The sequence below is a fragment of the Ochotona princeps genome, chromosome 21, assembly GCF_030435755.1.
Source record: "Ochotona princeps isolate mOchPri1 chromosome 21, mOchPri1.hap1, whole genome shotgun sequence".
Taxonomy (NCBI): domain Eukaryota; kingdom Metazoa; phylum Chordata; class Mammalia; order Lagomorpha; family Ochotonidae; genus Ochotona; species Ochotona princeps.
In genome coordinates, this window is record NC_080852.1 from 36,122,556 (window position 1) to 36,143,218 (window position 20,663).

Here is a 20,663-nt window from a genome sequence, read left to right on the forward strand (position 1 = left end):
CATTTTGTTTTGAGTCACCTAAGTGTTAGAATACATTTCAGAGTATTCTAGCAACTTTCAGCCTTATCGCAAAACTTTGACCTAATACAAATAAAATTGTTTCAAAAAATATTTACAGAAACACCTAAATAGAGCTCTGTAACTTAATGTTAGAAGCTCCTTTGAAACCTTTTAGATTTCAAGCCTGTACTAAGGAATGTGTATGCGTTATTTTAAAGATTTACTTTATGTGAAAAACAGTTACAGACAGATCTCCATCCATTGGTTCTCTCCCCAGTTGGCTGCAGTGGCCAGCGCTGGGCAGTCCAAAGCAAGGAGCTTCTTCTGAGTCCCCCAGGTGGGAGCATCTTCTGCTACCTCCCAGGTTTATTAGCAGGGAGCTGGATCAAAAGTGGAATAATCAGAACTCGAACTGTCACCCACATGGGATGCTAGAGCTGCAGGTCGCAGCTTTACCTGTTGCTACCCCACAGCACCAGCCCCACATTTGTTCTTTAATCCTGCAAGAGAAATGTTATTATATTTACTTTCTGAAAATGAGAAAGTGGACTCAGATGACACAACTTTTCAGTTAGGATTCAAATTCCAGCTGTACTTAACCCCAAGGTCCACATTGCCATTCTGCTATCTGCTGCTCTGCTATCTGGCTAACCGGCTGGAATCACCTCTGCTGCTATTTTAACATGTGCACTTTACATATGAAATTATTTAACTTCCCTTCCCACCTCTTATTATACAAAGTACCTTTGAATAATGACATGTCACTGCCACTGCTATACCTCCGTGTACCCTGCCTCCTGCTTGCACATGTGTAATTAATAAGCTTCTAGAAAGACACACGTAGATTTCTCATCCAGAATCTAACTGTAGAAATCCTCATTGCCTCCTTTTTGTCCTGGCTGCCATGAAGAGTAGGGACTCTGATCCTCAGGCCTCTGGATTTAGGTCCTGACTCTGCCTCCTCCTGGCCGCGTGACATTGGGCAAGTCACATGACTTCTGACTCTGGTTCCTGAGCTGTAAAGTGAGGTTACAATAGTGGGTACCTCCTAGGGTTGTTTGAGAAATAGTAAAACTAATATAAGTAAGGTATTTTCATATGTACTGGATACATAGTAAACAGTTACGTGCTTCTACTGATTTTCTTTTTTTTTTTTTTTAATCCATTTTATTGCATTGTTGTTGACAATCTTTACATAGTTAACTATAGTTAAAGGAAAAACAAGAAAAAGAAAAAAAAAGGTTCAGGGGGATAGGGAGGTGGGCAATGCTATTATGTCAATATTGTTTCCATCATGTATCTGAGGTAGAGGGGGACATTGAGGGAGAAGCCCCACCTGGTTTCCCGCCCACCCCAAGTCCCGGATGTGGGGCATGCTCTGAGATATGTGCTCAAGTGGTGTTAATAGTTCTCAAGTTATGAGTCGCTGCCAGTTTCGCTCGATGAGGTGGTCCACTGATTGATATGGTCCATCATGAAGTCTCCATTTGTCCCATATTTCGCTGCCAACATGTAGCTGAGATGAATGATTGTCCTGTTCTGTCTTCTGTCTTTTCTTGGTTAGAGTTCTGAGTCCAGCAGTTCAATTGGGGAGAGCTCCAAAGATACTCTGAGGTATTCCCAGATTAGTTTCTTGTATGTTCTAGCAAGCACAGGGCCCGGCACAGTCCATCACCCCGATCAGCTAGTGGTTGCAATTCTTCTACTGATTTTCAACATCATCATCATCATCATATTTACATCTTAACCAGTTTGCACCTTGAGTCTTCATAGCCTTTGAAGACTACTAAGGAATAAGCCTAGAAAGGCAATCCTCAGTGTTCAGAGTCCACACAGAAAAATAATAATCTGGGACATTGTTTGAAATGCACAGTCAGAGCCATACAGCGATCTTGCTTCTAATGGCTCACTCTCCAAGTGGCTGCAACGGCCAGTGCTGGCAGACTAAAGCCAGGAGCTCAGAACTCAATATTTAAATCTCCCGCAAGGGCAGTAGCAACCCAACTACTAGAGCAATTACCTGCCGACTCCCTAGGAAGCTGGAATTGGGACTGGAATTGTGATTCCAACCCAGGCAGTCCAATATGGATGTCAGTGTCCTAACATCCAAACCACCAATGGCCCACCCCAGTGTTGGGCATCTAAATTGTGTTCTAAATATGAAAGTTAGATACTGAGGCAGATGTTGTGGTGCAGTTGAAGCCCCCTCTTGGGACAGCCACATCCTGTACTTGAGTGCATGGATGGGAACCCTGTTCTCTCTCCCATTCAGCTTTCTATCTGGTTTCACCAAATGATGGCTTAGGTACTTGCGTCCCTGCCGCATAGCTGGGATACCTGGATAAATTTGCTGACTGCTAGCTTCAGCCCGGCCCAGCTTCAGCTGTTATGAGCATTTAGGGAGTAAATCAGCAGATGGAAGATCTCTAATGCTCGCTCTGCCTCTCAAATAGATTTAAAAAGAATAAAAATAAAACAAATGAAGACTTGAAAGGAGTGGGATACTATTGTATGAGTATAATTCATGCAAAAGTAGAAACTATGCTTTTTTAAAAAGTATGACATACCTGATTATTTAGTCACATTTTTAGACATACGCATTTTTAAAGATTTCTAAAGCAGCCAGGGCAAGGCCATACCAAAGCCAGGAACCTAGAACTCAGTTCCAGGCCTCTACATGGTTAACAGGGACCCAGATATCTGATCTGTCACGCACTTGCTGCTTTCCAGTGCGTACAGTAGCAGGAAGCTGGAATGGAAGGAGGATCTGACACTTGAACCCAGGCATTCAGGTATGGAATGAAACACAGGATGCAGGCATCCCAGTCTAACCTTTGTGCCAATGCCTGTCCTGAGGCACATACTTTTTTTAATTGGAAAGGCGGATGTACAGAGAGGAGGAGAGACAGGAAGATCTCCCGTCCCATGATTCACTCCCCAAGTGACCACAACAGCTGGAGCTGAGCTAATCCGAAGCCAGGAGCCAGGAACTCTTCCAGGTCTCCCATGCAAGTGCAGGGTCCCAAGGCTTTGGGCTGTCCTCGACTGCTTTCCCAGGCCACAAGCAGGGAGCTGGATGGGAGGCAGGGCTGCTGGGATTAGAACCGGCGCCCATATGGGATCCCGGGGCACGTGCAAGGCAAGGACTTTAACCACTACGCTATCGTGACGGGCCCGAGGCACATACTTTAAAAAGATTTCTTTGGAGGGTCAGCGTAGGAGAGGGGGCTGCACAGTGACTCAGTAGGCTAATCCTCCTACCTGTGGTGCCAGCATCTCATACGAGTGCCAGTTTGTGTCCCAACTATTCCGCTTCTAATCCAGCTCTCTGCTAATATGCCTGAGAAAACCCAAGTCCTTGAACCCACATGGTAGACAAAGAAACTCCTGTCTCCCAGCTTTGGATCAGCTCAGCTCTGGCCATTTGAGGAGTGACCCAGAGAATGGAAGACTCTCTGTTTCTCCTTCTCTCTGTAAATCTGCAAAAGATTTTTTGTAAAGATTTTAATTATTTGAAAGGCAGATAGAAGGAAGGAGAGGAGCAGAGACAGAGAGAATCAAGATATCAAGTCCTTCCATCCACTGGTTCACTCCCCAAATAATTACAACAGCCAAGGCTGGACCAGGCAAAAGTCAGGAGCCTGGAATGTCGTGAGCATAGTAGGACACAGCTATTTTGGGCATCTGCTGCTGCTTTCCCAGGCATTTAGCAGGGAATTGGATCAGAAACAGAGCCAGCACTCGAATCAGCACTCCCATAGGGGATGTTGGTGTCATAGATGTCAGCTTAACCCTCTAAAGCATAATGCCAGGAGGACCCAGTGAATGTTTCCTTGAAAATATTTTTAAAAATTTTTTCAAAGAGAAGCAAAACAGATTGTTTATCCACTGATCCACTCCCCAAATATCCATAGCAACCACTACTGACTGCGTGGAAACTGGGAGCTTAGAACACAGTTTAATGTCTCCAGTGTAGGTGGCAGAGACCCCAACTACTCCAATCATCCTGCTGCTTCCCAGTGTTTGCATTCGCAGGAAGATGGGATTGGGTTAGGAGCTGAACTGCAGAGAGATCTCCCACCTGCTAGTTTTTCTTCCCAAATTCCTGCAATAGGCAGGGTAGAGTCAGGAGCTGGGATTCAGTCCAGGGTTTCCAATGGGTGGCATGGACACAAATACTTGAACCATTAAGTGCTACCTCCCAGGATCTGCATTAACAGGAAGCTGGATAGAAGCATAGAAGCCAGAATTCAAACCAGGCACTTCAATATGGGATGCAGGCATTCCAAGCATGTCTTAACCACCAAATCCCCACTTGGGAAAAAGAAATTTTGTTAACGATTTTTAACATTTTTATCGGGAAGGCAGATCCACCAAAAGGAGGAGAGACAGAGAAAGAGCCTCCATCCGCTGATTTACTCCCCAAGTGGCCGCAACAGCCGGAGCTGAGCCGATCATGAGCCAGGAGCCTCCTTCAAGTCTCCCGCATGGGTGCAGGGCCCCAAGGCCTTGGGCTGTCCTCCACTGTCCCCACCAGGCCACAAGCAGGGAGTAAGTGGAGCAGCTAGGACATGAACCAGCGCCCACATGGGATCCCAGCACGTGCAAGGCAAAGATTCAGCCACTAGGCCATCACACCAGGCCCCAGGCAAATGTTTGTAAGGTATTACAATAAGGTACTGCAGTAAGCTCCGAAGGCCCATCTTTGCTTTGCCAAGGTCCTGCTATATGACAAAGAAGAAGGAAGCTCTAAGTAGTTTTGTTAAGATCTCTTGGTGATACAATAAATAGTTGGGGTAACTCTGCTCTGAATAAATAGGAAATGTTTTAATTCATTCAACAAATATCTGAGAAGCTACTAAGTTCTGTGTACAGTTTTTGTTTAATTTTGGTTTTGTTGCAGAAGTGTATATAGAACACAAAAAATATCTCCCTGCAAGGACCTTAATTCTAGTTGATAATAAATATATGTAATACATCAGAAGGTAAATAGTTCTTTGTAGAAATGAAAGTGTTCATAATAGAAATATAGGGTGCAGTTTTAAACAGGGCACAGAAGTCCTTGTTTTAAGGCAACACTGAGACAGTGACTTGAAGGAGTTGTTAAGCAAGTCATGCATGGTGTCTGAAGGAAGAGTGTCCCAGGCAGAAGGAATATGGAGTGAAAAACCCAGAGCTAAGGCCACGTCCAGCAGCGTGCCGTTACAGCTGGTAGCCATGGTAAATCACAGAGGTGAAGGTGTTGGGTAGGTGCAGTCCTGTGTGGGACAGCAGCCATGACGTTTCAGGACGGTGTACACTGAGTTTTACATGGCCTGAAATAGGAATTCACTGGAAAATTTTAGATGTAAAAGTGTTGCAATGTGTGATTTGTTTTAAAAGAATTATTCTGAGTAGTTTTGTTCTTTATTTATTTAACTTGAAAGTCAGTGTTAGGGAAGGAGAGAGAGAGGTATCTTCCATCTGCTGACTCACTTCCCGAATGGCCATAATGGCCAGAGCTGGGCCAGTCTGAAACTGGGAGCCAGGATCTCCCATGCGGGTGCAGGGTCCCAAGGACTTGGGCCATCCTCCACTGCCTTCTCAGGCCTTAAGCAGGGGGCTGGATTGTAGGGAAAGTTGACACTTGTAGTTGGAGGACTGACCTGTTGAGTCACCATGGCCCTGTGGCTGCTCCATTTCTGATCTAGTTCCCTGACAATGCACCTGGAAAATCAGCAGATGATTGAATGCTCAGATGTCTGCCACCACATGGAAGACCGGAATGGAGTTCTGGGCTTCTGGCAGGACCAGTCTTGGTCGCAGCAGCCATTTGGGGAGTAAACCAGCAGATGAAAGATCTCTTAACACTCTGCCTTTCAAATAAATACATTAAAAAAGATGGGAGTGATGAGAATTAGTATTTGTGGTGTTGTAAAAATTAAACTAATTGTTACACATAAGAGGTTTTAGAATAATACTTAGCATATAGCAGGTATTGGTACTATCTGTTTTAACAACTCTGACTGTTAACACTAACTGCATAGAGTGAAAGCAGAAGGGATCAGGGTGACTCCAGGAGTTTGGGTCACAGCAAGGGGACAGTGAAGGAGCCATTAGCTGAGATGACATCAAATACAGGAGGAGTGGGTTGGAGGATATCAGAAACATAGAAATGTGGTTAGATTAGAAATATGGAGTAGAATTAAGGGTAGTATGGGATGGGGCTATACATCTAGTAATCATCAGAAAATAAATTATTAAAGTGACTAGGCCCTTAATGGGGTTGGGATTACAGATTGTACGTCCCATCCTTGGAGCCTTGTGCTTCCCACAAGCTGCCTCACAAATCATGCCCAGCTTAGGGAGATTTCGCTGGTACAGACCTACCCCAGGGAGATCGTCAGGGGGTTGTTTGTTTACAACATTGCTTATCAAAATTGCTAAAAACAAATAGAATTAAGCAAAGATAGAGACATCTTTTTAGTGAGGTGTCTGTCATAAATACCATGTTGCAGCAGGAATTATAACAAAGTAAAGATCTGAGAATTGGAAGGGAACTTGGATGATCTGTTCCAGTTGTTCATCAATAGGTCCTTGTCTGGCCTTTTTTTATTTTATGTGTATTTACTTGAAAGCCAGAGAAATCTTCCACCTGTTGGTTTACAGTGAGGGTTTGGACAGTTTGAAGCAAGAAGCCAGGATCTCCCACATGGGTGGCAGGAACTGAAATACCAGGGCTGCCTTTCAAGTAAACAGAAAAAAAATTTTAAGAAAAAGATCCTCATAAAAGCAGGTGTTATTGTCTATCGTTACTAGGATTGCAGGCTTCTTAGCAGTGTGTTATTTCTTCGCATCTCTGATGTTAAACATAGACCCTGTACATAGGGAACACACTGGAGCTTTGTTGAAAAGAGAATAAGTCATCTGACCAGGCTTATATGGATCCATTAAGTGCAAACATCAGGCCCTTCTGTTCATTGTGAGCCAAAAAAACAAACAGGTCCTCCCGTGACAAAGCAGTTTCAGAGCAACAGTCCCCGACCCCCTTAGATAATCAGGGGTAGTTTGCAGTTGAATTGGGAGGAGGCAGGCAGAATAACAGAAAGTTAATAATTTAAACTGAGACCCAACATAGTATGAACTCTTCTCCACCAGCACTATAGGGAAAAGTCATCTATTGGAAGCTATTTTCCTATAAAAACTTAGATATGTTTGATATGTAGTAACAGATTCAAGCACTGAAAGACCCAGTACGGTAGCATAGCGGCTAATGTCTTCACTTTGCACACGTTGGGATCCCTGGTGGCCCTGCCTCCCATCCAGCTCGCTGCTTGTGGCCTGGGAAAGCAGTTGAGGACGGCCCAAAACCCTGGGACCCTGCCCTGGCGTGGGAGACCTGGAGGAGGCTATGGATTGGTGCAGCTCTGGCCATTGCGGCTGCTTGGGGAGTGAATAAGCGGTGGAAGATCTTCCCCTCTGTCTCTTCTCCTCTCTGTATATCTGCCTTTCCAATAAAAATAAAATAAATCTTAAAAAAAAAAAAAAGGCACTGAAACGCATGTGAGATCTGGAAGGGTCATGTTTAAAGAGATTCAGGTGAGCATTTATAATACTGACTAGTTGTCACCTTTGTACAGGCACTATGCTAGCCTCTTGGGGCTCAAAGAAAAGTGTGGGTGCTGGTTTGCGTCCCGGATGCTCCACTTCTGATCCAGCTCCCTTGTTGATGGCCTAGGTTCTGTGGCCATCTGGGGAGCGAACCAGTGGAAGCAAGATGGCTCTCTCTCTAATTCTGACTTGAGTAAAATAAGTCTTTAGAAAAAGGATTTTTGAGATAAACTGTAAATTCAGAAATGACCAGATTGAATGCAAATTAGTGTTTGTGTAAATATCAGAGAACTTCAGAACAAAATCTGAAACATGCATAAGCGTGGCATTATTTGAGTAGTATTCACCAGGCTTGCTTTTCTTTATATTGTGGTGATCTTTGAGCTGAGTTTAAACCTGAAGACTCATTTAGGGTCATATTATATACTGTAGTTATGGTATCTAAAATCCCATTCATAATGAAAACCTTGTAGAGTTGAACAAACTGAGCACCGAACAAAATGGATTTCTAGGTGCTCTTGTTTGCAACTCTTGATAACTTGATTATCTGGAACTCTCCTTCTCCCCTAGCCGTTTCACTGGCCTCCAAATACAACAGGCAGAGGTTGGAAGCGGCAGGAAACAGTTAATGTATTGTGCTAGTCTTTTTTCCAAATCTTTTTTTTTTTAAGTAGTGGAGTATAATGTCATTTTGTTGTTAATTTCAGTCTCAATATTTCTAAATTGTTCATCTAGAAGGAAAGTATCTTTTATTCATATCAGTGCTAATATATGGAATCCAGTAATTAAATATGTTTAAAAGCTGTGATCAGCATAATTCCTGCTCAGGTAGCCACTGAGGCAATATCCACAATGAAGAAAGTTAGTTACTGGAATTTCATGTTTATTTTGGATTTGGTATGTTATGAAAACATGGGGTGGAGGCAGGGGATAACCTCTATAAGTAAATATGTATGCACAGAAAGGGGGTGTGACCTTCTAATGTGGAAAACTCACCATTGACACTTGACCTGGGAATGTGCCTTGCTCAGGAAGCTGTTCTGTGGTCATGTCCGTTTACTGCCCAATGGCAACAGCGTCTGTGGTCTCTGTGAGCCCTGCTCTGCTCTCACCACAAGCCACATCCAGCAGTGCCTCTCCCACCTCACCCCACCCACCCAAGTTTGGGAAACAAGACATCGCCCCAGTTTAAAGTAGGAAAGTTTAAACTTTCAAATCTGAGCAGCTTTTTTTGAGTGGTTCTAACCCATACGAAAGGATAGTGATCCCTTGCCTAACAACACCTTTTTTTTTTTTTTTAAGATTTATTTTTACTGGAAAGTCAGATACACACAGGGGAGAGACAGAGAGGAAAATCTTCTGTGCGCTGATTCACTCCCCAAGTGGCTGCAACGGCCGGAGCTGCAGTCCAAAGCCAGGAGCTGGGAGCCTCCTCTGGGGCTCCCACGTGGGTGCAGGGTCCCAAGGCACTGGGCCGTCCTCCACTGCTTTCGTAGGCTACAAGCAGGGAGCTGGGAAGTGGGGCTGCTGGGCTTAGAACTAGTGCCCATATGGGATCCTGGTGTGTGCAAAGCAAGGACTTTAGCCACTAGGGTACCACGCCAGGCCTAATAAAACCTTTTGGGGACCACATTTTATTTATCTAGTAAAAGGCACAACTTCCCAAGGTCAGTATCTTTGACTTGTCTAATTACTTTTCCTGGCCCTCTCTGAGTTACCTTACCCAGGTAAAACAGTTTCTGCAATGTGATAACATCCTTTCCTCTTTTAGCAGTACTTTCCCATTTGTACCTCTTCCTGTCACCAGCTACCAAACAAGTGTCCTTACTAGATTTGAGCAAATGAACTATTACCCTTGACATGACTGGATAAAAAGATACTGTGATAAAAATCTGGCTTTTATACCTAGCCATTGACCTACCTAATCTTGCCAGTATTTTCAGATGTAAGCCTGGATGGATCTGAATTAGTTGTATTTGAATACCAAAATTTTTTTACCTACTTAATTTCAAATGCAGATGTACCTGCTCTACATAGATGTGGTTCTCAGCCTAATTATGCATTAAGGATGTGAATTAAACTAAATCATGCATAAATCCACGGAGGCAACTTTGTTATTTAAAGCAATACTGTAATAAATCCCTTAGCAAAAGTGGACTTGTATGAGAACAGTATACAGGAGGGACACAGGGTTTATTCAGGACAGGAGGGATCCTAGGCCACTACCTGTGTGGAGATTTGAAAATACATTTTCAGTACATTTAAGCCCAGTAATGCTAGCGCACGTTGAGCTTCTAACATCTGTGCCTTGTTTCCATGCTAGATTGAGCGGTTGGAAGTAAGCAGCCTTGCCCAGACTTCCAGTGCGGTGGCCTCCAGCACTGATGGCAGCATCCACGCAGACTCTGTGGATGGCATCCCGGACCCTCAGCGCACCAAGGCCGCCATTGCTCACCTGCAGCAGAAGATTCTGAAGCTGACGGAGCAGATCAAGATTGCCCAGACAGCCCGAGATGACAATGTGGCGGAGTACTTGAAGCTTGCCAATAGTGCGGACAAGCAGCAGGCGGCCCGCATCAAGCAGGTCTTTGAGAAGAAGAACCAGAAATCTGCCCAGACCATCCTCCAGCTGCAAAAGAAGCTTGAGCACTATCACAGGAAGCTGCGTGAGGTGGAGCAGAATGGGATCCCCCGGCAGCCAAAGGATGTCTTCAGGGACATGCACCAGGGGCTGAAGGATGTGGGAGCCAAGGTGACGGGCTTCAGCGAAGGTGTGGTCGACAGTGTCAAAGGTGGCTTTTCCAGCTTCTCCCAGGCCACCCATTCAGCAGCAGGGGCTGTGGTCTCAAAGCCCAGAGAGATTGCCTCACTGATCCGGAACAAATTTGGTAGTGCAGACAATATCCCTAACCTGAAGGACTCTTTGGAGGAAGGGCAAGTGGATGATGGGAAGGCTTTGGGGGTGATTTCAAACTTTCAGTCAAGCCCAAAATATGGTAGCGAAGAAGACTGTTCTAGTGCCACTTCAGGCTCGGTGGGAGCCAACAGCACCACTGGGGGCATCGGCGTAGGAGCATCCAGCTCCAAAACAAATACCCTGGACATGCAGAGCTCAGGATTTGATGCGCTGCTGCACGAAATCCAGGAGATCCGGGAAACCCAGGCCAGACTAGAGGAATCCTTTGAGACCCTCAAGGAACATTATCAGAGGGATTACTCCTTAATAATGCAGACCCTGCAGGAGGAGCGATACAGGTAAGTCATGGGGAACTGAAATCCAAAGTTACTTACTCCGGGTTCCTTTCCTTTGGGGGCAGCAAAGTGACTTTAAAAGATCTTCATCTTTCTCTTCAGTGCCCAGAGCATGTTAGATGCTTTAGGACATCCACGTAGGTTCTTTTAAAAAAACAAAAGATTTTATTGTTATTGGAAAGCCGGATATACAGAGGGGAGGAGAGACAGAGAGGAAGATCTTCCATCTAATGTTTCACTCCCCAAGTGAGCAGCAACGGGCCGGTACGCGCCAATCCGATGCTGGGAACCAGGAATCTCTTCCAGGTCTCCCACGCGGGTGCAGGGTCCCAAAGCTTTGGGCCGTCCTCGACTGCTTTCCCAGGCCACAACCAGGGAGCTGGATGGGAAGTGGAGCTGCCGGGATTAGAACCGGCGCCCATATGGGATCCCGGGGCTTTCAAAGCAAGGACTTCAGCCGCTAGGCCATGCCGCCGGGCCCCACATAGGTTCTTGTTTCACTGACATCAGAGGCATAGCACACAGGTGATTCCCACTGTGGGGGACCTGCCAGTCAGCTTGGAGCAGTCATTTCCCTTGCTCATTCTGGTTCAGGAGTTTATTATTTATTAATAATCACAAAACCATGAAGCCATTGCAGCCCAATCACAAGATCTAGAATTCCTGGAATTCTGTGGAAATAAAAGGTATAGCCCAGCCAGAATGTAAAGAACCGTGTTTATATCTGGCCTTAAACATGCTTATCTCTGGGCAAGTGGTACAGAAAGATTAGACTGGAAATAAGTCTAGATAAGTATGTCTGTAACCTTTGTCATGAGTTGGCAAATGTCTGGTAACTGTGAAATGGTTCTCTGGTAGTTAGAAAATTCTCCAAGGGCTAACTGCTTTGAGTAGTAATCTGTGTGAAAGGTGGTCTGGTCTCTATGCCTGACTACACTAATGTTCATGGTAGACCACCGTGACCTGCACTGCAGATGTAGCCTTTCCTTTGCTTCCTTCCCAAGCAGAGAAAAATAACATCCTCTAGGGAGAACTAACTAACGTAGTACCCAAACCTTGTTGGCCAGAGACAGACTCAGATTGGTTGTAAGGAGGAAGAAACAAGGGCTGAACAGATAGATACCCATAAGGGCCCTTGGGCCTCTCTGGAATGGTGTTTTGTTTTGTTTTTTTAAAGATTTATTTATTTTTATTACAAAGTCAGATACACAGAGAGGAGGAGAGACAGAGAGGAAGATCTCCCGTCCGATGATTCACTCCCCAAGTGAGCCACAACGGGCCAGTACGCGCCAATCCGATGCTGGGAACCAGGAACCTCCTCCGAGTCTCCCACGCGGGTGCAGGGTCCCAAGGCTTTGGGCCATCCTCGACTGCTTTCCCAGGCCACAAGCAGGGAGCTGGATGGGAAGTGGAGCTGCCGGGATTAGTACCGGCGCCCATATGGGATCCCGGGGTGTTCAAGGCGAGGACTTCAGCCACTAGGCCACGCCCCGGGCCCCGTTTGTTCTCATTTTACATCCAACTCTCAGGTTCAAATTCCAAGTCTATCACTAACTTTGAAAACAAGGCGTTTCTTGAGCTTCGCTAAGTTATTTCCTCATCTCTAACATAAGATTAGTAGTCCTTCCTTAAACAATTGCAACATACAAATGAAGTAATTTGTGAGAGAAGCGCTTAGCTCACTGCCTGGCCATAGCTGCTCTTAGCCCTGTTAGTCAGTGCCACGGCCACCCTCCCAACACACACTTTCCTTGTCTGAGCATGAGGACCTAGGCCTTCCGCAGTCAGCTATTAACAAAACAAAGTGAAACACAAAACTAGCTGCTTTGGCATCTTTATTTTGAATGGAAAGCACAACATTCCAGATCTTAAATTCCTCTGAGCTTGTAATATCTTCACAGAGGAACAAGTTTTGCCATGCCCACCTTGTGTGTTAGAGACAGGCCAGAATTCAGCTTCTTATTGCCGCCTCATTAGATGAAGCCCGAGCTGCTTAGGAGGCAAGGCACTATACATTTCTTAGCACTGTACTTGGTTCAATACGTAGTCATACGGACCAGAAAAGGAAGGTGAATTAAAAAAAAAAAAAAATGGGGAGATGAGACCTATAATCTGATTTTGTCATCCTATTTTAAGTTTGGTTTTCCTTAAGCCACAAGCTTGAAGAAAGTCTTCCTTGGGAAAGCTAGCTGACAGTCATTTTTTTCCACAGCCCTTTTGTTGCATTTTATATAAAATTTTATGAGCAGTTAAAGGGTCCAGCATGATGGCTTAATGGCTAATTCCTCACCTTGCAAGCGCCAGGATCCCATATGGGCACTGGTTTGTGTCCCAGCTGCTCCACTTCCCATCCAGCTCCCTGCCTGTGGCCTAGGAAAGCAGCAGAGGACGGCCCAAGGCTTGGGACCCTGCACCCACATGGGAGACCTGAAAAGACTCCTGGCTTCAGGTCCACTTTGACCGCTGTGGCCATTTTGGGGGAATGAACCCAGGGATGGAAGATCTGTCTCTCAGTCTTTCCTACTCTTGGTAAATCTGATCTGCCTTTCCAATAAAAAATAAACCTTAAAAAAAAACAAAAAAAAACAGATTCTAATGTTAGAACATGTACTTATCTGACTTTGGTCATTGAACAGTTTCAAATAGGTGACTTTTTTTCCCCATAAATTGAAGCCAGTTTTAAGCACTTTTGGAGAATTTCTGTAACCTTTTTTTTTTTTTTTAAAGATTTATTTTATTTTTATTACAAAGTCAGATATACTGAGAGGAGGAGAGACAGAGAGGAAGTGGAGCTGCCGGGATTAGAACCAGCAGCCATATGGGATCAAGGCGAGGACCTTAGCTACTGGGCCACACTGCCAAGCCCTCTGTAACCTTTTTTTAAAAAAATACACTGAACCTGACTGGAAATAGTTTAGAATGGTGCTGGGCAGGTTAGTTAGGCTAGATTACATGTCTCTGCAATAAATGTCTCTAGCCTTTCTTTGCTTGTTTCGGCTTTATAGTTTTATTTTTTTCTCCTCCCCGTATCTCCTCCACTGTTGGTGAGCCTGATTCTTCTGTGGCAGAAATAGGCTAAGGATGAATTTGATGGAATCTTTAGTGACCCAGTTGGTACATAAATGGCTACTCTAGAAGCATTTTTTTCTCTGCTTTATTTTATTAATGTCTTTTTAAAACTGCTTTGAAAACTATTTATTTGAAAACTAAAGCAACAGGGAGAGAGGGAGACATGGATCTTCCACTTGCTGATTCGCTCCCCGAATGGCTGTCACAGCCAGGTCTAGGCCAAGCTGATGCTAAGAGTCTGGAACTCCATGTGGATCTCCCACGTGGGTGCCAGCAACCCAAGTGCTCTAAACATCTTCCCCTGCTTTCCCAGGTGCATTCACAAGAAGCTGGATCGGGAACAGAGTAGCCTGGAACTGGTGCTCCAGCATGGGATGCCGGCATTGGCAGTGGCAGCTTAACCTGTTGTACCACAACGCTGGCCCTTCTTTTACTAATATCTGAGTGACAAGAGGGATGTTGTTGCTGCTTGTTATTTGCACTGAGGTGCGTTATTCCTAACCTGCAGCTGAGCTGTATTGTCCTCCTTTTACAGATAAGGAAATGGAAGTCCACTGGGACTTCCCAGTTTGCCAGAGGTCACTCAGTAAGTGTCCAGTTGGGGTTCAAATGACCTTGTATCTGAATTCATACCACAGAAGGCTTTTTCCAGCTGAATCCTGGAATCTAACGATCAGGCTGCTGTAAGCAGCACTGGCCGTAGATGCTGGGCTTTTCCCAGGCCAGAGTTTGTGTTCACTAAAGGTTGAGTCACTGTTTAAGATACTTGTTTAAATACTGTGAATTTATAATTTTTTTCTTTTGTACCATGAATTCCCAAGCTAGTACAACAATGTGATGGGTGGGACCCAGTCCTTATTCCCTGTTCAGGCCACTCCCTCTGTGATGTCACTTGCTGAAAGTGCTTCCATTGCTCCTGACCATAGTAAGTCGAGCCAGGAAAGGTAATTGCCCACGACCACCTGCTGAACTCTGGGATGAGCAGAAACATCCTGGAGCCTGTGCAATGGACGGGTCATGCTGAGTCAGCATGTGTGCACGCAGCCCAGGGAGCTGGCGATCTGAGCTCTACTCTGAGCTTGGTGGGGGCAGTGAGAGCCCGTGTTTGGAGGAGGCAGGAAGTGAGGTTTGCAGACCCACATAGGGCTGGACCTGTGCTTGTCCATTCAAGTGTTATCATGGGTCTGTCCTGGCAGCTAGGTTGATACTTCAGAGATGGATTAAACATCTAGTTTAACCTCATCCACACATACAACTGTTGAAGCCCAGAAAGACCAACTGGACTTTTGTCAGGTCACACGGTAAAATAATTTCATTTAATTTTCTGCTAAAAACCAGGGACAAGGGGACTGGTGTTGTGGTACAGCAAGCCAGGCAAGCTGTGACACCAGTGTCCCAGTGGTTTAAGTCCTGGCTGCTCCACCTCCAGCCCAGCTCCCCACTCATGCACCTGAGAAGGCAACCGAAGAGGGTGCAAGTGCTTGGCCCGCGCCGACGTGGGAGACTCAGATGGAATGCCCAGCCCAGCCCTGGCTGTGACAGTGCAGGGAGAGGCCGCGAACCAGCCCAGCCCTGGCTGTGGCAGTGCAGGGAGAGGCCGCGAACCAGCCCAGCCCTGGCTGTGACAGTGCAGGGAGAGGCCGCGAACCAGCCCAGCCCTGGCTGTGACAGTGCAGGGAGAGGCCGCGAACCAGCCCAGCCCTGGATGTGGCAGTGCAGGGAGAGGCCGCGAACCAGCCCAGCCCTGGCTGTGGCAGTGCAGGGAGAGGCCGCGAACCAGCCCAGCCCTGGCTGTGGCAGTGCAGGGAGAGGCCGCGAACCAGCCCAGCCCTGGCTGTGACAGTGCAGGGAGAGGCCGCGAACCAGCCCAGCCCTGGATGTGGCAGTGCAGGGAGAGGCCGCGAACCAGCCCAGCCCTGGCTGTGGCAGTGCAGGGAGAGGCCGCGAACCAGCCCAGCCCTGGCTGTGACAGTGCAGGGAGAGGCCGCGAACCAGCCCAGCCCTGGCTGTGACAGTGCAGGGAGAGGCCGCGAACCAGCCCAGCTCTGGCTGTGGCAGTGCAGGGAGAGGCCGCGAACCAGCCCAGCCCTGGCTGTGACAGTGCAGGGAGAGGCCGCGAACCAGCCCAGCCCTGGATGTGGCAGTGCAGGGAGAGGCCGCGAACCAGCCCAGCCCTGGCTGTGACAGTGCAGGGAGAGGCCGCGAACCAGCCCAGCCCTGGCTGTGGCAGTGCAGGGAGAGGCCGCGAACCAGCCCAGCCCTGGCTGTGACAGTGCAGGGAGAGGCAGCGAACCAGTGAACCAGTGAATGGGAGATTCTGTCTCTGCCTTTCAAATAAAACAAAGCAAATCTTTACCACCACCACAAAAACAACTAAGGGCTAGTCCTGTTCCCATGATGAGTGTAATATATTGTTAGGTTATCAAAGGAAGAAGTTCTGCTATGACGAAGGGGCCAGTGTTGTGGCATAGCAGGTAAAAAGCCACCACCTGGGATGCTGCATCTCATGGGTGACAGCTTGAGACTGTTCCACTTCCCATCTACATCCCTGCTAATGCACTGGGAAAGCAGAGAAGACAGCCCAACACAGGGACCTGCTCCCACCCATGTGGAAGGCCATCTGAGGAATGAATGGACCAGTGGGTGACCTACCTCATTCTCCCCTCCCCCACAAGGGCCTTCAGAGTCACGGTGGGCAGCTGGAAGCCCCCGTGGTGTGGATCAGCGTTTATTTTAAGGGGATTACTGCCCTTCGTGAATTAGTTGCTGAGAATATCTGTATGGAACCCATGGATATTTTTAATGCGCTGAGTCATAAGAGAAAAATATGACAACCAAAGTATTACAGTAAGCAGTCATCACATGTCGTAGGACAGTTACTAAGCAGGCACAACCAACTAGGCACATTCCATCGCAGCTCAGACGAGCAAATGGGTATTTAAACGCGGCGTTAGTGTCACTGAATGTAAGATATGCTCAGATGTAGCTGTCTTAGGTTTAACACCTGGAAGAAAGGTGCTATCGATGAAAATCAAGCTGAAGCTCTCCATAAAATATGTGGACTAGATTTGGACAGTAAGTTTGAAATGGAGAATATTCAGTCAAACTAGTCCCTCCTCCTTTTTAGACACTTTAAACATTTTTAAATTTTTTTAAGATTTATTTACTGTTATTGGAAAGTCAGATTTACAGAGAGAAGGGGATACAGAAAGATCTCCCATCCGCTGGTCCACTCCTCAAGTGGCCACAGTGGCCAGGGATGAGCCGATCCGAAGCCAGGAGCCTCCTCCAGGTCTCCCACGCGGGTGCAGGGTCCCAAGGCCTTGGCTGTCCTTGGCTGCTTTCCCAGGTCACAAGCAGAGAGCTGGATGGGAAGTGGAGCAGCCAGGACACAAACCGGCGCCCATATGATATCCCAGTACATGCAAGGCGAGGACTTTAGCCACTAGGCTACCACCCTGGGCCCAGACATTTTTTTAAATTTTCTCTCCTTAAACATTTAAAAAAGTTTCTTTGCTGTTCTCCCTTTCAAGTTAATAAAGAGTGACAGAGATGCTGTTTGCCCACAACAGCCAGGAACTCAGCACTTAGTCTTAGTCTTCCATATGGGAAGCAGGGGTCTGTATGCTTCAGCCATCTTCCATTGACTTCCAGAATCAAAGCAGAGTGACCAGAACGGGATGCAGTGTCCTGGGCAGTGGCTTACCCTGCAGTGCTATAGCAACTGCCCTGCCTTCATTTACTAAGAGGAAAAAAAGCTCCAATTAGGAGATTTTCTTATGAAAGCTCAGACTCGGCAAAAGAGATTTACTGGTGAGCTCTTCTCCGGCTGAACCACTGAAGGTATTAGAGGAGAGGGGTGTGGGGAGGAAAGAGACTAATTCATTAACCCTCATTAATTCATTAGGCTTGTCCCTCTGACACTACTTCAGCTGTGAGTAAATCACGTGACTCATCCGAGCCTGTTTCTCCCCACACAGAAACAGTGCTTAGAAACAGGGTTAGAGACGTTGCTGCAAATCCAGGCAGACGCACCTCGTGTGGCGCTGGAAGTGTCCCCCTCCGCTTCAGTAGTCTGTGCCTGGGTGTTGGAAAGCTGGTGCTACCAGCTTTCCGAGAGTCCTCTGGCTTTTGTGTCCCGTGTCTGCTGGGTCTCGCACACTGCGTGACCTTGAAGGGGCGGAGACCAACGATGGACTCCTGCCCTTTTCAGAGAAAGCACGGTAAGTGCTTCCTGGCCGGTGTTCGGGGTGCACCACGGACAGGGGAGCGGAAGGAAAGGAGAAAAAACCCCACTTTGCCAGGTTGAGGTAGGAGCCTGCTCAGACTCCTGCCGTGTGTCACGGTCCTGCCTTTAGCCCGGGCTTGCTCAGCCACTGGCAGGGCCCACCTCAGGGCCCTGGTATGCGCTTGGGAAACCGTGCGGTCATCTGCTCCCATGCCGGCTGTGGGTGTCACCCCCTGACCTCCCTTGTTCTTCCTGTTTCTCTCAGTACCTGCTCTACAAGTTTCTTCAGCCCTCTGCCCCGTGACCTATTGCTCAACCAGGGGAGCAGCAGTGACTCTCAGAGGTCCAGTCACACTCTGAGCCACACCCAAAAAACCAAATTCTTTAGGTTAAAGCTTTCTCAGCTCACGCACTCACCCAGTTTTTCATCGGGAATTTGATCCAAAAGTGTCCCTGACATCTCTGATCATGGAGGTGGTTAGCATGTTGTTTTTCTGAGCTCAGTGTAGTGAACTGTTCACCTAACACGAAGTTGGAACGTGTTTAATACTTGGTAGATGGGGTTTTGCTTCCATTGAGCGGGGGTGGGGGGTAGTTTCACCTGCCAAAACAGTGTGCTTTTAAAAAAAGTCATGGGCCCGGCGGCATGGCCTAGCGGCTAAAGTCCTCGCCTTGAAAGCCCCGGGATCCCATATGGGCGCCGGTTCTAATCCCGGCAGCTCCACTTCCCATCCAGCTCCCTGCTTGTGGCCTGGGAAAGCAGTTGAGGACGGCCCAATGCATTGGAACACTGCACCCGCATGGGAGACCCGGAGGAGGTTCTTGGTTCCCAGCATCGGATTGGTGCGTACCGGCCCGTTGCGGCTCACTTGGGGAGTGAATCATCAGATGGAAGATCTTCCTCTCTGTCTCTCCTCCCCTCTCTGTATATCCGGCTTTCCAATAATAATAATAAAATCTTTAAAAAAAAAAAGTCACAACATGAAGGCGTTTTATGTGCTCAGTTAGGCTGAAGCTGCATGGAGGTGCCTAGAATCTCTGGCTTGTTAGGAATTAGGACTAATCCTTGAGCAAAAATCCTCAAAATGAGATTAGTGACCTCCTGCCACCCTGTGCTGCAGTTGAAGGATCCAGGACAAGCCCCTCCTTTGGCTAGCTAGCATTGTGTGAGGGCCTGCACGGTCCCTGGGGAGTTCATCTCAAACATCACGTGGGCGCTACAGTTAACCTCTGCTCTTCACCCTCACCTGGTGCTCATACTGAATGAGATGATGGGGCTGCTGGTTATGAATTCCCTAGGGTACTTGGTTTATCCATCTTAGAATTTAGACAGGAAGTAAATACTACCAAGTTAAATAAGCAAAGCAGTGTAGTAACACTTGAATTTCCCAGAGAGGAAGGAGATGTGGATTAATGAGAAATGTCTTCATAAATCAAGTTCCTTGGAGGCAGACGCTGCACATAAAAAGGTGTGGGAGGAGGGTGGCTAGCATTGCTGTTTTGATCCCTGTGATAATGAGGCAGATGGATTGAACCTGAAGATTCATCCTGCACTCAAAAAATACAATCTTTACTGGACTCTGTTAGCCTGTTTTCACGTTAGGTTACTGAAGCAATAGCACATTTTTAAAAAGTGCCAAGAATGATCAGAGTTTTCAAATTGGGAGTTGTGACGTTAGGAAAGAGCTGAGAAAGAAGCATGGAGGGCTTGGGAGGGGGTTGGTAATGACAGGCCAGTGGAGTGGGTCGGGGCAGAGGGCAGCCCAGATCTGCATTCCAAGACAGTGAGGGCATCTTGCCAGCCTCTTTGTTCATCAGGCTTCACAAAAGCTGCAAGGTTTATGGCTTTCTGAGTTTCCTCCCTGATGTTTCCTGCAGATTGGAGGTGCTTACAGTGGTAACCCAGAGCCAGCTGTTTGTTTAAGTATAAAAGGATTTCACTTACATAGTAACAGCTGCACCTTTTTTGTTGTTTTCAGAAAATCGGCATTCTCCAGGTAATTCTTACTCCAGGAGACAGACCGATGCCAGTAGTTACTAGTTGGGGAGTTGCTCGGACAGTTTCAGCTGGATCCATTATGGATATTGTTTCACCCTTGAGTTCCACACTTTGCATCACCTTAACCTGCTTGTTTCGTCTGCAGGGAAACGGGGCACAACCTCCTGACCCAAATGCTGTGTTGCAAATTTAACTGGTTATAGTGCTTGCTAATAAAGTACTATAACTGAGAACATTGAGGAAGACTTGGCTTGCCGCAGTCTGGCTGTCTCTGCCATGTAACTTGGAGTCAAGCGTTCAGGCTCTTAAGGAGCTGATTTTCTGCTAAGGTTACTTTGGGCTTGTGTCCACTCAGCTCGTTTGTGTGATGTTACAGTGTTGAGGCGCGGCTGAGTCCAGGATCTTGTTTGTGACAGAAAAGGAAATTCAAGGACTTGATGTAGGTAAAGTACAGCAGTGAAGCAAGATTTACAAAGTCAAAAAAGGACCCAGGAAGGAACGTGGGCATGCGCAAGAGAATGCTGC

General features: G+C 46.9%; 1 protein-coding gene across 7 annotated transcripts in view; it reads left to right on the forward strand.

Annotated features, from left to right (window-relative positions):
• The window catches only part of TMCC1 (transmembrane and coiled-coil domain family 1), a 147,962-nt gene that overhangs the window by 119,624 nt on the left and 7,675 nt on the right, over window positions 1-20,663 (forward strand). For all 7 annotated transcript variants that reach the window (XM_058679048.1, XM_058679049.1, XM_058679051.1 and 4 more), the window contains one exon: window positions 9,914-10,845. In XM_058679048.1, coding sequence (XP_058535031.1) covers window positions 9,914-10,845 — 932 coding nt within the window. The remainder of the gene's footprint in view (window positions 1-9,913; window positions 10,846-20,663) is intronic.